The sequence below is a fragment of the Electrona antarctica genome, assembly GCF_951216825.1.
Source record: "Electrona antarctica genome assembly, chromosome: 23".
Taxonomy (NCBI): Eukaryota; Metazoa; Chordata; class Actinopteri; order Myctophiformes; family Myctophidae; genus Electrona; species Electrona antarctica.
The window spans coordinates 33523346-33543506 of record NC_136804.1 but is presented as its reverse complement, the minus strand read 5'-3'; the positions used below and the strand labels follow the sequence as shown (position 1 = coordinate 33543506).

The 20161-nt window shown below is 42.4% G+C and overlaps 1 protein-coding gene and 1 pseudogene across 2 annotated transcripts; both read right to left on the bottom strand.

The window, feature by feature from the left end:
• Window positions 1–296: 296 nt before the first annotated feature.
• LOC306916619 (proteasome subunit alpha type-4-like) lies at window positions 297–1068 on the bottom strand (annotated as a pseudogene). The gene has a single exon. The product of its transcript is annotated as a proteasome subunit alpha type-4-like (transcript).
• Window positions 1069–1856: 788 nt separating this feature from the next.
• On the bottom strand, window positions 1857–16106 carry LOC306916216 (keratin, type II cytoskeletal 8-like; the record flags this gene model as incomplete). The annotated part of the gene is made up of 19 exons (XM_079494029.1): window positions 1857–2051; window positions 2913–2969; window positions 3236–3292; window positions 4399–4452; window positions 4704–4760; window positions 5223–5303; window positions 5681–5737; window positions 6801–6857; window positions 7253–7309; window positions 7446–7490; window positions 8194–8238; window positions 9051–9097; window positions 10043–10263; window positions 11522–11647; window positions 12291–12455; window positions 12938–13033; window positions 14196–14256; window positions 14903–15111; window positions 15843–16106. The coding sequence occupies 19 exons, from the start codon at window positions 16104–16106 to the stop codon at window positions 1990–1992; spliced, it is 1818 nt and encodes a 605-aa protein (XP_079350155.1). The 3' UTR covers window positions 1857–1989.
• Between the last annotated feature and the right edge of the window lie 4055 nt (window positions 16107–20161).

Here is a 20161-nt window from a genome sequence, read left to right as displayed (position 1 = left end):
TATCTCGAAGAAATAATATCTTAAGAACTGATATATTCGCCTCCCCGCTACGACTCGGGCAAAGCAAAGGCCTTGCAAAATTAAATAACGGGGCCGTCAGGGCATACAGTGCCACTTTTTTCTTGATTATAAATTATTAATAATAAAGAAATTATTAAACTTTTTGAACTGTTGTCTTATACTGCATGGAAGACAATTGCGGTTGTATTGGGTTGAAACCCAAACATGGAGATGTCGTACTGTACGTCACATTCTGACATCATAGTAGACAGCCTCATTTGAGGCACGGGCACTGCTCAGGCCTCTTCTGCGTTGTGCCTCTCTATGAGCTCCTCCACCTCCCTCCGCTTCAGCACCCTGGTCTTTGTCTTGCCGTCTTCCCGCGTCAGAGTGGCGATCTCCACCTTCTCTGCCGAGAGCTTGGTGGCATCCATGGTCCTGTTGAGGACTTTGACGGCCAGGGCCGACGCGGCGGCCAGCGTCATCTCTCCTTCTTTGAACTCCTGCTTCAGCATGGACACTGCGGCGCCGCTGCTGTTGCCGATGCATGTGGCCTTCCAGCCTCCGTAGTTGCCGCTGGGGTCACTCTGGTACAGCTGGAATCCGTAGTGTCTGTCCCAGCCCATGTAGAGCAGCGACACGCCAAACGGCCTCTTGCCTCCGAACTGCGTGTAGGCCTGTTTCATGTCGCACAGGTGCGTCGCACAGGTGCGTCACAAGCTGCTCGCAGGGAATAGGCTCCCCGTACTGCAACACATGTCTCTGTGCGATTAGTCGCAGCTGGTTGGTGAGAACATTAGCATCGGATGTGATTCCGGCGACACTGCAAGCCATGTCCTCATTGAGCTTGTAAATCTTCTCCGAGAAGAAAGTGTCGTCAAGCAGTTTGTGGACGTTGCGCGTCTCTGCAGCTAACAGGACGCCATCATTCGCCAGAATTCCCAGACATGTTCCAGCATGACCGATTGCTTCCATGGCGTATTCCACCTGGTATAAGCGTCCTTCAGGGGAGAAGATGGTTGTTCTGGAATCATATCTGCGAGACATTCTCACTTTAGTGTAGACTCCAAACCTCTTTAAACAGTTTGATGCTGGTTTCACTGTAAGTTCAGATATGGAGTCCTTACAGCATGTTCAGCTCCACTAATGGGACAGTGCAGCACTGACATGATTATTTATATCCACAGACTCTCCCGAGTTGATGTGTCATATCTGTGTGCTGATTGGTCAGAGGTTTTCAAAAACATCTCAGTTGCTATGGCAGCAGAAATGCACACATTTGTTAAGATGTGGCATCAAGTTGGTCACAACGCTGCTTACAACGTGTGTGTCTAATTCTGTCTGTCTCTCGCATGTACTGTGTGTCTCGCCTATATGCATGTCTGGTGTGATTGGAATGAGATGGAGTCACCCGCTTCGACTGTTATCAATGGACAAGACCGCAGTTATCAGTTCGGATCAGTACGATTGTTTTCGACGAGTATGGGCATGCCTGCCGACTGATAAAAAAAACGACAGGATTAAGGTTGGCGAACATGCGTTAATATTAGGACCGCGCTGCGACATGCTTGCGGTTAAGTTTAGGGGAGGGTATGAGGAGGCTTGTCATTTTCAGTAGGCTCCCAGCATGTCCAGTAGACCTGAATAGACCGATAAGATCGGTTAACGTGTCATCAACGCCAATCGCAGCCAGTAGGCTCCAGACGAGCCGATCGGCTAGATAAGATCGGCGTAATAAGTAACCTACTGGGAATTATCGGTTGATTTTCGGGCAATCAAAGTACAGACATGTTGTATTTCTGAGATAGAAGTTTTATTACATGAGCAGTAGTTATCCAGACCATCCTTATGTTGCACATTAGGCTATGCCATTTTGACTTTAATATTCAGCTTGTCAAAACATGTAAGGCCATTGATGAGCATGTACTGTACTATACTGTATGTTATTCCAAAGGCGTTTAGTTTCAGCTGTAAGAAATGTTTGCTGTCCTAGGCCTCCGTCGTCTTGATGAGAACCGGTGGTGACTCAGGTGTCTTCATCACAGGGGAGCCTGCAGGAAAGAAGGCAGTTTAACCCATTAAAATCGGGAAAGCAAAAAGCATCAACTGTCATTATACGTTTTTCAGAAAAAAAACAGTGGTTTAGAACAGCGGTTCTCAAAAATAGCACATGCAGGCTGACAGCGTGTCACTTCGAGCACCTGTAGGCTACTGTACGCCTGTTTTTGAAATTAAAAAAAGAAAATTGTTTTCAAACTGTTTTAGTGAAGTACAATGTTTGTACAAAGTATAGATGTATAATAAAAACGCATAAACTATTGGCAAAATGGGCATATATACTCAAGTAAGTATAATAATTGAGTAAATGTACTTTCCACGACAAAAACCCTGTCCAAATCTCACAGAAATCGGTACACAGTATCTCCGGACCACCACAGGCAGAATTTTGATATCGGCTTCCGAAATTAGTGGGAGGGGCCTATTTTACAAAAAAACGCCACAAATAATGAACCAAACGTCCAATCCACCCCAAATTTGAATCACATGTTGTGGGTGATGGCATCAACACAGAGCAATTCCATTTTCATCCATAGGGGGCGCCACAAATGCAAAAAACTTTTTTCTTTTTACACATGATCACAGTGGTGACGTGACATTGTAATTGGCTAGCAAAATTAGTGGGAGGGGCCTATGTAAGCGATTGCGGCAACCACACTTTGCAATTTTTTCAAAATTGCGACTTTTCTAGTAGTTATATGTCCATGGCAAAAATAGAAGACAAAAACGTCCACCACAAGCCAGCATGGTGATGGCCCCTGCTCGAGCTTGTATGTGTTCTACTTGTTAATTCCCTCTCCCAAAAAAAGAACACAAACAGTATTGTTGAACCCCCACAACTGTAAAATACATACTTGGTGCTTGAAAGTAACATATGGGGACCTCTGGTTCCTCACACTTCACCACAGGGACTGGAAGTAAAAATTGCAGTTAAAAAAAACGACAGTATATACACAGTACATATGTGATCTGTAGACATGTACACAACCATAATATGGTGGTGTAAATATTATTTACCCACTGTCAGACAGAAACATGTGTGAACAGTATAGAAAAGGTGAGGACATTGTAGCGGTTTGGTTAAATCTACATACTGTGGGTCCCACATTGAAACCGGTCTAATGGTGTCAGTGACACAGGAAATATAGTCGAAGCCCCACAGTGGTAAAATACGTACTTGGTGCTGGAGAGAGGCAGGCAATCAGCTCAGGCTCTTCCAGTTTAAGCACAGGGTCTAGAGGAAAGAGTGCAGTTTAAATGTATATCCTGTAGTGACAGGGAGGCATACTATGGTCCGACGGAGCATTGGTTCGACATGTGTACGCACCTCGGACTAGCGCCTGCTCCTGTGCTTGCGGTTATGGTTAGGTTAGGGTTTGAGGTGGGTTGTCGTGTTTCGGACCAATGACTCGTCGGACCAAACACATGCACTCGTAGTGACAAGCTCTTGTTAATACTCTTCATTGCTTCAATATTCATAAAAAAAATAATAATAAAACCCGGACAGACTTGAATGATCACTTTGAATAACAGAAATACCTGATCTTCAACCTCACAACACATTGCGATGTGACGTGTTGTGAGCTTGTAAATTGGCTACTTTTGCGTGACACTGCAGTTTGACAAGGTAGTGCATTCATTTACAAAAAAACAACAAACCAGTAAGACGCCTAAGGGCGAGAAGCCGTCTTGAGTGTACAGGGTTTGATTAGGTCAGATCAACATATGGAATGTGTACAGGGTTTGATGAGGGCTGGGCCTTAATTTTCGGGACTGTTGAGAACTCTAGTTTTTGCGGGCTTCTGGGCGCGGCTGCACTAATAACTTTGGGGTGGGCCCGTCTAGAGTTTGAATGGACAGGTATCAGTCAAAAGGGAGACATCGAAGAGGAAGGATGGATGGGGAAGGATCAACATATGGAATGTCAGAACCTGTTCTCACATTCCATATGGGCATCCAGCAGATCGCATTTACTATGACATCAGTCACGACATCAGTCGTGATGTCACGACCTGGGCACCATATATGGGGGCTTTCCCATGTATGGGGATTTTGAGTGATACACTGACAGGAATATGGAGATACAAGGTTTCAGCCCGAGAGCATCGGTTTGTTTACTCAACTGACAGTGCGTGTACTGTCTGTGGGTTACTGAACCCACAGCCAAACAGGACCGATCACCGGTGTGAACAAAAGAGAATACACATTTTATTAAACCTACATACTGTATAGGCCCCATTGGGTCCCACTCCACAATGACAACTGTTTGGGGAAGGCCTGTCTAATGGTATGAGTGACACAGCAAACATAGTCAAAGCCCCACAGTGGTAAAATATGTACCTGCTGGAAAGTAGCAAGTGTTCAGCTCAGGTTCTTCCTTTGTAGGCACAGGATCTAGAGGAAAGAGTGCAGTTTAAGTGTGTGTATTCTGTAGATATTTTTGGTTACACAACCATATTTACTCAACCTACACACAAACTCACTGACAGACAGAACAGGTGTGAACAGTAGGCTATAAAAAAGATGAGGACATTGCACGTGGCTTGATTAATCTAAATACTTTGCGTCCCACATTTAAAACGGTTTAGGAAACCTGTCTAATGGTGTCAGTGACACAGCAAATATAGTAGTGGTAAAATACGTACTTGGTGCTGGAGAGTGGCAGGTGATCAGCTCAGGCTCTTCCAGTTTAAGCACAGGGCCTAGAAGAAAGAGTGCAGTTTAAATGTATATTCTATAGACATGGATCCAATGTAGTTATTATTTAGTAACAAACTCTTGTTTCACTAACAGAAATAGTCTGACATGTTGTGTTCTTGTAGATTGGCTATATTTTTGCGTGACACTGCAGTATGACAAAGTAGGACATTAATATATATTAAAGAAACATAACTTGATATATGGAGATACAAGGCTTTTGCCCGACAGCGTCAGTTTGTTTACTCAAACCTCAGCCAAACATGTGTGAACAATAGGAATTAAGAGTTTTATTAAACCTACATACTTTGGGTCCCACATTGGAGACTTTGGGGGACAAAAGATAAAAGTAAATTAATAATAACTAGTTACTTTTGGCAGGGAGTAATAAGTAATAATAATAATAATATATATATATATATATATATATATATATATATATTTACTAGTAATACGTAATATATTACCATTTTTGAGTAACTTTTCTACTGTTTGTGCCGGCAATTGGCAGGCGATCAGCTCAGGCTTTTCCAGTTTAAGCACAGGGCCTAGAAGAAAGAGTGCAGTTTAAATGTATATTCTATATACAGTACATGGATCCAATGTAGTTATTATTTAGTGACAAGCTCTTGTTTCACTAACAGAAATAGTCTGACATGTTGTGTGCTTGGCTATATTTGCTGCAGTATGACACAGTTATGTTAAAAAAAACATAACTTGAGAGATGCAAGGTTTTTGCCCAACAGTGTCAGTCTGTTTACTCAACCCACAGCCAAACATGTGTGAACAATAGGAAATAAGAGTTTTATTGAACCTACATACTTTGGGTCCCACATTGCATTGAAAACGGTTTGAGAAACCCTGTTTAATGATACGAGTGACACAGCAAAACATAGTCGAAGCCACATAGTGGTAAAATACGTACGTGCTCGAAAGTAGCAAGTGGTCACCTCAGGCTCCTCCTTTTTAGTCACTGCAGGACCTAAAGGAAAGAGTGCAGTTTAAATATATGTATGTATGTATGTATGTATGTATGTATGTATGTATGTATGTATGTATGTATGTATGTATGTATGTATGTATGTATGTATGTATGTATGTATGTATGTATGTATGCATGCATGTATGTATGTATGTATGTATGTATGATTATGTACATACATCTGTAAACATTGTTGTTTACACAAATCAAGCGTAGCGATATTTCATTGAGGCACGGAAGGCAGAAGGTTATATGTACTGTATATAGTTTCCCTCATTCATCCCCCTAGTAATTCATTCTGCTTCTTTAAATCAGCTGCCTCTCCAGGCCCCGCCCTCATTCCCACAGTGCAATGTAGGCGGCCTACTTAAGCAGCCTCAGCTCACTACTCATTCTCCATGCTGAGCTCTCAAGCAGCTCGTGTGGCGTCTGCGTGAAAATTTCACCCTCCTCCCTGCAGTTCTTAGTCCAGGGGTTATGGGATATTATTGTATTGTTTGTGATTGTGTAGATTCATTGTGTTGAATCATGTGTTGTGTTATTACAGTGTATTGTTGTTCATGGATTATTGTATCTTTGGCTCTGCTCTGGGGGGGTCGTTGATATCAGAGATGTGTCTCAGTGCACAGATAATCGGAGATATCAAATGTGATATCAGACCTGTGTCTGGGTACGCAGATTATCTAATATCACATGAGCAGAGCCACTCCGCCATACTAACATGCAATATCTTTGCAATAAATGGTTTATGGTCAATCTGAGCTGAAGTGTCTCAATGAACCACATTTACTCACCCAAACACACACCCACTGTCAGACAGAACAGGTGTGAACAGTATAGAAAAGAAGAGGACAAGCGGTTTGGTTAAATCTACAGGGCAGGGAGTAATAAGTAATATATATATATTTTTTTTAAAGTAACTAATAATAAGTAATATATTACCATTTTTTAGTAACTTTTAAATACTTTACGTCCCACATTTAAAACGGTTTAGGAAACCCTGTCTAATGGTGTCAGTGACACAGCAAATATAGTTAAAGCCCCACAGTGGTAAAATACGTACTTGGTGCTGGCAAGCGGCAGGCGATCAGCTCAGGCAGTTCCAGTTTAAGCACAGGGCCTAGAAGAAAGAGTGCAGTTTAAATGTATATTCTATATACAGTACATGGATCCAATGTAGTTATTATTTAGTGACAAGCTCTTGTTTCACTAACAGAAATAGTCTGACATGTTGTGTCCTTGTAGATTGGCTATATTTTTGCGTGACACTGCAGTATGACAAAGTAGGACATTAATATATATTAAAAAAACATAACTTGATATATGGAGATACAAGGTTTTTGCCCGACAGCGTCAGTTTGTTTACTCAACCCTCAGCCAAACATGTGTGAACAATAGGAATTAAGATTTTTTTATTAAACCTACATACTTTGGGTCCCACATTGCATTGAACACGGTTTGAGAATGAGTGACACAGCAAACATAGTCGAAGCCACATAGTGGTAAAATACGTACGTGCTGGAAAGTAGCAAGTGGTCACCTCAGGCTCTTCCTTTTTAGGCACTGCAGGACCTAAAGGAAAGAGTGCAGTTTAAATGAAAACTGTCCAGGACACCCTGTTTAATGGTATGAGAGACACAGCACACATAGTGGAAGGAAGGCCCCACAGTGGCAAATATATGTATAGGCCTACGTGTTGGATACTTACAGAACCAAAGCGGTTCATGCTGTGACTGTCCTTTCATCACAGGGCCTAGAGATAGGAATGAACAGAGTGCAGTAAGTCCAAACTGCTACATTTCAGGGGGGGAGAAAGAACCTGTGTTACAACAGATCCAATGTAGTTATTTAGTCCCAACCTCTTGTTATTACTTTATTTGTTACGTAAGGGATAATATCTGGCTAGGTGGTCATTGTCGGGAGATAATTCACCGACAAGGAGTTTAACCACAGAGGCGAAGCCGAGGTGGTTAAACTCCCTGAAGGTGAATTATATCCCAATACATTGACCCAAAACACAACAAAAAAGTAGTAAGTTCACGCTGGCTACGTCTGGCCAGCTGCAGGGCTGCAGCACTGTCGGAAAACAAGGCAGTGAGTTGATCAAATCGAATCCATTTTCGGGTACTGCTTCGTCTATTTCTCGCTCAAATGTTTTCAAATTTTTTTTTGAGAGCAATGTTTAGCTGTAAATGACATTGTGTGTCACTAGTGTGTGTGTGTTTACATGGCTGTCATGTTGGAAACAGCAGTAAATCAAGCGGGGCGCAGCCGCGCAGCTGGTGCTAAGAGGGTTTGATTAGGCAGAGGTCTGTTATACAGCGGAGCGGTCATTATCAACACATAACTCACAGCTGAATTCAGCGATTGACCAATCAGAATCAAGCATTCAACCAAGCCATGTAATACATATTTATAACCGATGTTGTGAAGTTGTGAAGTTGTGAAATACGTACTTCTTGGTCCTGACCGTCCTGGATACGACGTATCAATACACAGGCCTGGGGGAAAGAGTGTCGTTAATGAAACACCAACTACAAATACATCTGTAGACACTTGTTTTACTACTATACTATACTATACTATACTACAGGGGTTCTCAACCCGTGGGTCGCGACCCCTCGGGGGGTCGCCAAATTATTTTAGGGGTCCCCAAATTATTTAAAAAAAAAGATTTTTTTTTTTTTTCACGATTTTTCAAAAATAGCAGACCTACAAGCTCGTAGCGCGCCACTCGGTGGCGCGCTATGAGCTTGTAGATCTGCTATTTTTCAATAGCTAAATTATAACAATGCTTAAAACACCAAAAGGGGTTCCCGCCCAAAACGGTCTAAGGTTATTGTAGCAGTCAATTTATATTGGGGGTCGGAAGGGGGCGGGGCGGGGGTCCCGAGACATTGCCAAAGCATTTCCGGGGGTCCCCGGCCAAAAACGTTGAGAACCCCTGCTATACTATACAACCTGACAGCCAAATAGAAGAGTGTCATTTTTTTCCTCCACAGTCTAGAAGAGGATTGCAGAAGTTTAGGCCTTTTATTGAACCACTTGTTAACCAATATGGTGGCCATGTCATTATCTAGACATGATTATTATACCAATGTTTTTTAAAGAATCGTGACACAATATGAGCTGCAATGTGGACATTTTTGTGGTTGTTTCTATTTTTGAAATACTACTATAAAATAGGGATTAAGTTGAACATTGGATCCAAATACCAACTTAAAATAACAGATCTGTCACAGAAGGTCACACGTCTTATGAGTGTCTGCTTGAGTGTGTGCCTGTGCTGTGTCACTAGTACTGAAACACTTACGGTTGTTGGGCACTGACTGAATGCTGATGATAGACTGATATCCAATCCTGTGAGTGACAAGAGGTTACACACTGTAAGACATGGGTCCCCAAAGTGGGGTCCGGGGACCCCTGGGGGTACTTGAGGGAGTTCCAGGGGGCACCTAGCTCAATTATAGTTATGGGTTAATTTAACTCAGAGTTAAATTAACAGTGGTTTTAGAATATAAATTGGGGTACCAGAGATAGAAATGCCATTAAATCGGGGGTCCGTAGCATAATGCGTGTGAAACTGGGGGTCCTTGAAATGAATATGTTTCGGAATCACTGCTAGAGCCGTAAAAATCTCCCTTATCGGGGTCACTGGCATATGTTTTCAAATGGGGGGTCCGTGGCCTAATAAATGTTGATTTTGGGGTCCTTGACATGAAAAAGTTTGGGAACCACTGCTGTAAGATATCACAACCAGCAGGCAGCAGCTAGCATAAAGAACCACTTGACATAGAAAGATAGGTTTTTCAGAAAACGTTTAGGATTTAGAAGCCATTTCTTTTAGAATCGGCCTCGGGTATAAATGGGTTAACCCATTTAGGCCTGATGTCGAAATTTAAAGAAATGTCTTCTAAATCCTGACAGTTTTCTGAAATACCTCATGTTTCTGTATCAGTGGTGCTCAATATTTCATGTCAAGGACCCCAAAAATTATATGTAATTGGCCGCCAACCCCCATTTGAAAATATGTTGTTTCAGGAACCTCCCATGCAGAAGCAAAGATTTTAGTTAAAAACGTTTGCTCTGAAAGAATATATATATATATTCAGATTCAAGATTTGCGCAACATTTTCACAAATTTTCAAAAATAGCAGACCTACAAGTTCGTAGCGCAGCACTCGGTGCCGCGCTACGAGCTTGTAGATCTGCTATTTTTCAATTGCTAAAGCATAACATAAATGCTTAAAGCACCAAACGTGGTTCCCGCCCCCAGAATGGGTTTTTAAATCCCAGGCCATTCACCTCTCCTCCTCTCCCTCCAGTAGCTTCCTGTAGGTGGAGATCTCGATGTCCAGGGCCAGCTTGACGTTCATCAGCTCCTGGTACTCCCTGACCTGCCTGGCCATGTCGTGCTTGGCTCTCTGCAACGCGTGCTCCAGGTCCCCGACGCGAGCCGTGGCGTCCTTCACCGCGTTCTGGCCACGGGCCTCCGCCTTCGATATCTGGTCCTCCACGGTGGAACGCTGAGGGTGTTGGAGGTCAGGGGGGTGTAAAGGGTTAACACCCCTGAGCGCACAGGATGGAGTTCCCCCGCCCTAGTATCAATTAGTAACGCCCAGCGCTCAAAACGGAGATTGATCAAAAGAACGGAGATTATTGATATCAGAACCGATCGCATCGCTCCACAGGCTGGGAGCGTCTGTTGCGCAACACTCAATGTTATTTTCCGGTGGGACGTCATCGAAAATGTCCCCCCCCCCATTTTAGCCGACGTGAATAACTCTTGATCTAAATCATTCCGTCCAATTCTAAGAAAAGATTATGTGTTATACGGCCCACCGCAGACCCGTCGCTAGTCGCGTTAGAATTAATCATACCTCCCGTTGTTGCCGATCGCCTCGAGAGTGTTTTGGCTACATCAAGCTACTTCAGCCACATCCGGGATAACATCCGGTCCGTCGCTAAATGTGCTCCGCTGCTATAAATCGCTGGGCGCTATGATTTAATGGATTAAATAACCCCGGGCGATCGGGGTGATCTTATTTGATTATAAAATATTTTTGATAATCAATAATTTAAAAATAAATAATCTATCACTATAGTTAGTTTAAAGGATTGTTGAGAAAAAAAATGTTGTCATCATGCTGGTGCAATGTCAGAGGAGCAGAACAACAGCAATCTCTACCTGTACACAAGACGTCACGATAAAGAACTGCGAATCTTGAACCCTCGACACGTGGATGACGTGACACAAACCAACACGGACTAAAGGGCCGTTCACACCAAAGCACTACAACTATACAGTAACTATGAAGATATAGTAGAAATAGTTCAAATGGTGCATTTTATATAAATGGTGCATTCTATATAGCGCCTTTATCCAAGGCGCTTTACATAGATTGGATTACATTCACCCATTCACACACACATTCATACACCGATGGCGGCGGAAACCATACAAGGCAGAAACCAGCACATCAGGAGCAATTAGGGGTTCAGTGTCTTGCTCAAGGACACTTTGACACTAACTCTGGGGGAGCCCGGGTTAGAATCCAACCACCGCTTACCCCTGAGCCACCGCTGCTAGTTCTGAAGTGGATGGCAAAGTCCACATGCACCCCAACTATAACAAAGACACTGGTGAACAATATACATAGATATAGTTATTGTGCTTGGTGTGAAAGACCCTTAACCGGCCTATACTGTATATATGCATGTCATTTGATTTGATCAAATGCCACATCATCAACACAAGCGTCAGTGGTGACTCTGACTACTCGCCTGTGCCTTCACGGAGTGGATCTCGTTCTGCAGCCGGCTGATCAGGCCTTTGAGCTCGGCGATCTCCAGCTTGGTTTCACTCAGTTCACTGCTGTGCTGGTCGGCCGTGGCGGCCATCTGGTCAAACTGGTGCAGGCGGAACATCGAGTAGAAGAGGTTTAGTTTGTTACTTACGACACACCTCAAATAAAATGTTTTTATTTTGTCATGTGATGTATCCTGTGTAGAAAATTGCAGATCTACGACAGAGTATTAATCAAGCATAATATTGGACTGACACCTTTATGAAACGTTTATTTGAGCTAGTGTGCCTGCCTTCATTGTTCTGCTCCCATTGTTAAGAAACCTTTGTTATTGCATATTTAAATACACAAACAGCATGCCTGAATGAAATTATTCACGCTAAAGGATTAGTGAGAGTGTTTTTTCTTTGGTTGGTACAATTGGCTCACAGCCTCTGCCTGCATGAAGACCAAAGGCCTAATATTTTCTTGGGTCAAGGGAGGGAGGATTCCTTCTTGCTATGCTAGTGGCTAACATGTTGGTGCCCACCCGTGGCTCCCGACATGCATGCACTAATCCGTGCTGCGGGTTAAAAAATCACCCGTGGCTTCCTGTGAGGTTAGGGATAGTGTTTGTAATGGTTTGACTAACGGGAGGTCGGACCAATGAGTCTTTATTTAGTTTTTATTTAGTTTTCGTCAGTGAAAAAAGGCAGTCAACATTTTTTGTCATAGTTTTAGTCCATGGAATCACCCTTTATCCTCACCTTAACCTTGTACCAGCTCTCGGCCTCCGTGCGACTCCGCGCAGCGATGTCCTCGTACTGGGCTTTGACCTCTGACACGATCTGGTCCATGTCCAGACCGCGGGAGTTGTCCATCTGGACGACCACCGACGTGTCCTTCGTGCTCTCCTGCAACTCACACAGTTCCTGTGGCAGAACCGACAGCGCTATGGTGAGCAGCACAAAACTACCATGACGGCAAACGCAAACAGAATAGGTTTTCATAGCTCACATTTGATAGGGGTGCACGATTATAAAATAAAGACCGGTATCCGATTATTTGCAGGGTCATATCTGCCGATACCGATTCTGAACAGACGGATTATGCTGCCTTCAAACATTAGAAATACACAAAACAAAAGCGACAGAACCATTGACGGTCACATTATTATTGCGTCATCAATATCTGTGAAAATAATCTGGATTATTTTTAGATCGATCCGATATGGCATTTTATGGCCGTTTTCGATATGCTACCAATTATATCGTGCATCACAATTTAAAACCATATTTTTCGGCCAGTTTTTCGCGTAATGTTTGCTTATTATGAATAGGGAAGCCAGGGTTCATGTGGTTATGTATGCTTTATTAGAATCAACGGCAGGATTAATTGTGTAAAGATGCGTTACCATGTCATAGAGTCTCCTGAGGAAGTTGATCTCATCTTCCAGACTAGTGACCTTGTCCTCCAGGTCCACCTTGCACAGATAGCCAGTATCCACATCCTAGATGAAGACACCATTTCATCAGATAGATCCTGTGTACAGTAGCCTACAGTACATCATGTCCCGGTTCTTCTCTGTGATGGAGCGCAGTGTTGTTTTTGGCAGCAGATTTCTATTTTAGTTTTAGTCATAGTCTCTTGAAACGTTTTCATTTAGTTTTAGTCACATTTTAGTCACCTGGAATGTTTTAGTGTTTAGTCTAGTTTTAGTCGACTAAATATCATAAGATTTTAGTCGACTAAATCTACAGTTGATTTAGTCAACTAAAATGTATTTTGGCGGGCCTTGATGCCGTCGTAATGATTGTTTTTACACTTCTACACGATCTACAAGCTCACAACGCGTCGCAGCGTGACGCGTTGTGAGCTTGTAGATCTGCTATTTTCAGCATGCAACCAAGTGTAAAATGATGTAACTGGATCTGTTGTCCACTAGTTCCTTCCTAACCTTTTAGTCTTAGTTTTATTTGTTGACGAAATTGTCAGTATATTTAGTCTTAGTTTTAGTCATCGTAGCTTAGTTTTCATTTAGTTTCCATTTAGTTTTCGTCAGTGGAAAAAGGTAGTCGACGAACATTTTTCGTCTTAGTTTTAGTCGACGAAATCAACACTGATGGAGCGTCTCACATTTTATGCGAGTTGGTCAACTGAAGGCCTGAGGCCGATTCTATAAATGCCTTCATTAGCAGCAGTTATTTTTTGTGACAAGGAGTAAGGTCCCCACAAATGCATATAAATTTGGCCACGGCCCACAGACCCCCATCTAAAATTAAGAAGAGATGATTTGTCATTTTAAAAAAAAGTATTCAAAAATGTTCAAAAATAGCAGATGTACATTAAAGCTCGCAGGGAGCTTGTAGATCTGCTATTTTTGAATAGCCCACGCTAAATCTAAAATTCCACAGATGCTTTCTCGGTTTTAATGGGTTTGGTTAACAACTGTGGATAAACACTGCATTAACACACAGTTAAAACACCTGTTTTCACTTTAACTCAGAGTAACTCATACGAATAATTAGATTTTCTTTTACACTGCACAGATAATTCAATCTTTCCTCCTAATGAAAGGTGTTTTTACTTGTCGAGGTTAAGAAAGTGCTTTTGCTGTTATTTGCTGGGAACAACTAATGCATTTTCCAGTACTGTCTAACAATGATTTGTACCTTTTTAAGATTGACAAACTCATTCTCTGTTTCATTCCTCTTGTAAATCTCCTCCTCATACCTGCAACCAGACACAGGAAAACAAAAACACGCCAGGTTACATTTATGTGACTTAGAATCTTAGATTAACGTTACAAACATAGAAGGACCACTTCACACAAGATGGCACCATTTCTTTGTCTCAGAGGAGATCTGTGGACAGTTCAGAAACCTGCCTACCAGTGACATCATCGGTAGGCAGGTTTGGTCATTAAAAACGAGATTTCAAACTTTCGTTGTGGTTTCATCAATGTACAGAACAATGGCTTCTATTTCAGCATGCTAACTTTCCAGGAAGAACAGTCTGCAGTTTAGCTTGTAATCCCCCTCGAAGATGTCATTGGTACTAGGCATGTTTCTGAACTGTCCACATCATTTCTCCTCTAAGACAGAGTTAGTAGACAAAAATGCTACCAGCTTAACCCATTTTGACCTGAGATCAGATTCTAAAAATGTCTTCTACATCCTGACAGTTTTCTTAAAAAGCTATGTTTCTATGTCAGTCGTTCTTCGATTTTTCAAAAATAGCAGACCTACAAGCTCGTAGCGCGCCACTCGGTGGCGCACTATGAGTTTGTAGATCTGCTATTTTTCAATAGCTAAAGCATAACATGATGCTAACACCAAAATGGGTGCAAGGACTGTAAGCGCTCCCTTTAATGTCTTACTTTGTCTTGAAGTCCTCCACACTCCTGTGCATGCTGTGATTCTCCTGGTCCAGCCTGCTCTTGTCGTTGCTGACCATGTCCAGCTGCCTCCGCAGGTTGGAGATGTAGGCCTTCATCATGGGCTCAATGTTGGACGAGGCTGTGGTCTGCTCCTGTAGCAGCGTCCACTTGGTCTCCAACATCTTGTTCTGCTGCTCCAGGAATCTCACCTGGAAAAAAACACAAACAAAAAACATTAACGGGTGTGACTGTAGGCTACGAAATGTACATGTTTAATTATGAATGTTTCGTGCAATGGATTAATATACTAAACTAAAGTATGAATGTATTAGGACCACCAGCGGTCCAAATGCACCCTCACAGGGTCTGTAACTCCAAGAGCGTACGAATGGAACCACATGGGGCCCTTTTGGGGTCCATTCAATGGTTAATTTCATACACCCTCTGAGTTAAATTCCAGTATTAGTTCAGTTCAGTGATTCGCAGCATTTTACATTTCAAGGCCCCCGGTTTGATATGCATCATCAGGTCACAGACCCCATTTTTGTTTATCCCTGGGACGCCCTATCTGTCACATTCTCACTGTTTATTTCACTCTGAGAGTGTGCAAATGGAACCAAATGGACCCTTATGTGTCCATTCGGTTCCATTTACAGACCCCTAGAGGTCCATTTGGACCCCTAAGTACCGGAAAGTACATTTTATTTGTGGAGCACCTTTCACAGTCACAAAGTTTTAAAACAGAAGAAGAACAACAATAATAGCCAAAATATGAAATCAACCAATGAGATAGAGGAAACCAAAATATTGGACATCACAACACAGGACGAGTCACAACAAGTCACATTATGATCAAATGAAGCAATGTCGATGTCGCGCACTGTAGTCAGACGTTCAACTTTCTCAACCGGTGATAACACTGGTGGAACAGGCCTCTTACCTTATCAATAAAGGAAGCAAAGCGGTTGTTGAGGCCCTTGATCTGGTCCTTCTCGTGGGTGCGGACAGCTTGGGCGGTGGGGTCAATGTCCAAGTCGAGCGGCGCCAGCAGGGTCTTGTTGATCACCACTGAGGTGATGGGACCCCCCAGGTAGGGTCCATAGCTGGCCCTGGTGCTGCTATAGGACCCCAGGGACATGCTACTGAAACCTCCTGCCGAGCTGTACAGACCGGAACGGCTGCTGCCCTTCTTCCTCAGACTCATGGTTGGTTTGGTGGTGGTTGACTTGTTCTGTGTGGTGGAAGAAGAGTCCCTGTTGGTGTGGAGAGAGCCAGGAGTGTTAGGGGAGGTGAGAGGTGTCCTGTGTTAACGTAGGCTTTTTATACACACAACAAAGGGTGTGGCATAATATAAATAGTGAAGTTATGTGGCTCACCAATGTGGAGGAACCTGGTTGGTCAGTCACATACCACCCTGGGTCCCTGTCTAGCACCACCCCCCCCCCCCCCCCCCCCCGATCAGGGTGTCTTACTGGTTTGAAAACTTTAGTTGCTAGTGACTTTATAGATTGTGAGTATTATTATTACAAAACATACCTTAACCAATTCAGCCATACAGTATATATACATTTTGGCCATTTTAAAATAGCCGATCTACAAGCTGTATAGATCTGCTATTTTCAAACGATTTAAAAACAAAACACACCCGTGTGAACTGAGTGGTGCAAGGTCTTATATAGCCTGATCAGCTGTGGTCTGACGTAATGTCTGACGTAATGTCAGTGACCATAGTAACCATGCTCATTCATTTGGGCCCCACGTACAGGTACATAGAAACATAGATACAGACAGACAGAAAGCTGGTTATTGGAATGGTTTGCACCACTCAAAAAAAATATATTGTATGCATTTGAAAAGTTGTGAAACAGGTCATTCTGCATAATGAATACTTTCTACTTTTGGTACTTTAAGTCCATTTAGCTACCGATACTTTGGTAATTTTACTGATGAAACTTTTGAATTCCAGACTTTTAACTTGTAACAGAGTATTTCATTGCAGTATTGATATAGTATTTTTACTCAAGTAAAACATGCGAGTACTTTTTCCACCACTGGCCCCACAGCTACCCATCGCTACACCAACGGGTTGCATTGTTCCTGCCGCTGGTCAGGAATCCTGCCTCCTTGAATAGAACCAAGGTATTCCACTACAGGTGTAGCCTGGCGCAGCCACACTTCACCCGCCCCTATTGCATATGCATATTCCCCGAGGCGGATTAGCCCAGCGCAGTAGTATATTAGTATCGCTACTACAGGTGTTTCCCAAAACCACCATTTAGACCTGAGGACGATTCTACAAATGTCTTCTAAATCCTGACAGTTTTCTGAAAAACCCATGTTTCTATATTAGTGGTTCTCAAATTATTTCATGTCAAGGCCAAAAATGTTATGAAATTGGCTGCCAACCCCCATCTGAAAATATGTTGTTCAGGCCCCCAGAAGCAAAGATTTGAGTTAAAAACGTTATAGAATATAATAGAATATATATGCAAAGATTTGAGGCACAATTTCACGATTTTTCAAAAATAGCAGATCTACAAGCTCGTATCACGGCACCGGCTTGTAGATCTGCTATTTTTCAATAGCTAAAGTATAACGTAATGCTTAAAACACCAAAAGGGGTTCCCGCCCAAAACCACACAAAAATACTATAGCCGATCTACAATCCGATCTATTTTAAATATTTAAATATTAAATATTGAAAATCTGTGATAAATTAAATAAACACTGAGGATTTTACTGTGTTAATTGCTAGAAACGTATAACCATACAGGAACCCTGGCGTCCCAATTCACATCATAACAGGCGAACATCCAGCTAAAACAGTCAATCTACACTACAGGGTCACAGATATGTGTCGCAAACGCAGAACATGAGCCGGTAAATCTGATATTTTCGGTGAAGACATTTGGTGTAGAGCGAAAGGAGGGGACCGCATGGACCCAGAGTTTCCAGAGTTCCACTTTCTGTTGTCAGTCGTTCAATAAAATTCATTCGAGTGATCCGTGTCAGTCAATAATGTGGGAACACAACACTGCCTTAGTGCCTATTTTCCTTACAAGATCTCCATCCAGCTGATTCAAATTCAATAATAATCAATGGCTCTGACACTTGCTCTTAGCAGTAGGCTAACTCCTGCCCTGTGTTTCATACTTTTTATTAAAGTGACTTCAGCGCTCGATAATAAGCATTCATCACCAGGGATTGAGAGACCAGTAGTTGTTTTTTGTATAAAGGGACACAGAAGTCATCAAATGTAGTGTGTATAGACTGTGGCTCTGCTGTTTATATGGAAACAAGTTCTGGTTCTACCGAATAACCTGTATGGTGGGTTGGATCTGAGTCTTCACTAACAGAGTGTGGAAGAAAATCAATACAAAGACGGGTTGTGTCAATAGAAAGCCTACTTTCCTTAGTGGAGGCACTCTGAGCCCCCCACCACACGTATAAACGGTACTTTTTGGCCAAAAAGGGATTTTGTTTCCACCGGAAAAAAAATCCTTTTAGTTACTCCAATGCGCCCTCTACCGATATTGCCCAGAGAACTGCCTCATAGAGAATATTTTTCCTCCGGTGAAAAAAAATCCCTTTCTGGCCAAAAAGTACCGTTTATATGTGTGGTGGGGGGCTCAGAGTGCGTCCACTAAGGAAAGTAGGCTTTCTAATGACACAACCCGCCTTTGTTTTGGTGAGTAGCAAAAACGTTCTTTTAAAATACGCTAAAGAGGAGAGGCTGGTCTGATTTCGATTTGAGATTTAAAACCGAAAGTCCCATAGCCTTATACTGCAGGGCAGAATCGTAGAAGCAGTAGAAGGCTATGGACCAGAGCTAGTCTAGTTCACACTGCTGACATTCTGTCTCGTGAGCCTTTGATCTGAGTTGGCCTTTAAAGGCCGCACATCCAATCAGACCCTAGAGAATCATCTGGTGGCCTAGCTGCTCTTCACACGCAGCCCTTAGATCAGATAAGCTCACTTTATGATCAATCAGCCGGCGAGGGTTTGGACCTCCATTGTATTCATTCTTCCCAGTGTCAAAGAGAAAATAATTCTGTTTAATCATAAGCTGCAGTACAGTTTGAAGGTAAACACACATCCATGGTGACAGTTCTGAGTACTGAGTCCCAACCCGTTCCTTTTAAAATACATTGTGAAATAAAATAGCCAAAACAAGCTCATGACGTGAGCACTTGCATGATTAAGTAGGTCATTCATTTACGAAAGAAATAGAAATAAAATTTAAATGTGGAGTTACGAGGTTTCTGATATTTTATTCATACTTTCAATTCTTGCCAATTCTATTTTCTGTCACCTTTGATGTCATCCAATCCGATGGTAACCAAGGGAGACTGTGCTATACGGCTGCTGCTGTTATGTGGCGCACCAATGTGGAGGAACCAGCCGTTCTGTCACATACCACCCTGGGTCCCTGTCCGCCCCCCAGGAGTGGTGGAAAGTAACTACATATACTTAAGTAAAAAAAATCAGGTACTTTTATTTTACTTTAATAATTTTAATTTAATTCCGATTTTCTATACTATTACTCCACTACATCTCAGAGACAAATATTGTACTTTTACTCCACTACATTAGTTACTAGTTAGCCTACTTTCTAGATTTTGATTATTATTACAAAACCTACATTAAAATGGAGGTTGGGTTTGTATAGGAAGGGGGCGGACCAGCTAAAATGAATATCAAATATCTAAATACTGAATCGAGCAACTTAAAACTGTCTGGGGTGTTCACATAAGCCTGGGTAGACGATTCAATTACCCCAACTTTTTTTTTAAAGTGAAATATCCCTTTAACCAATCTGACAATCTAACAATCTGTGCTGTTGTTGTCAGGCTTGGCTACAACAGGTTGCAACTGCAGACTCTCTCCACATGAGGGCAGCATAGGGATGGCTGCTTTCTGTCAACCTTCACAAACGCGTATGCATTTAATTATCTGTGTCAAAACACCTGCTGTTTCCGAGGTGTCCCAAACAGAACTAGACTACGTTCATTCATTTGTAGTCGCCTACTGCGGAGAAAGAGATATAGGCCTACAAGCTCACAACGTAGTTCCACTTTGAGTCACATTGATTTATACCTTTATTATTGAGCTGGCCTCGATAGAATTTCAGTCGCCCAGGCCTTGTTGGTAGTAGTAGTCGGTCGCCCACAGAGGCAGCACAGCAGTTTGATTTAGAAAGATACAGTTCTGTGTGAGACTGAGACACAACAATACAAAGGTAAGAAATAACAACATTAA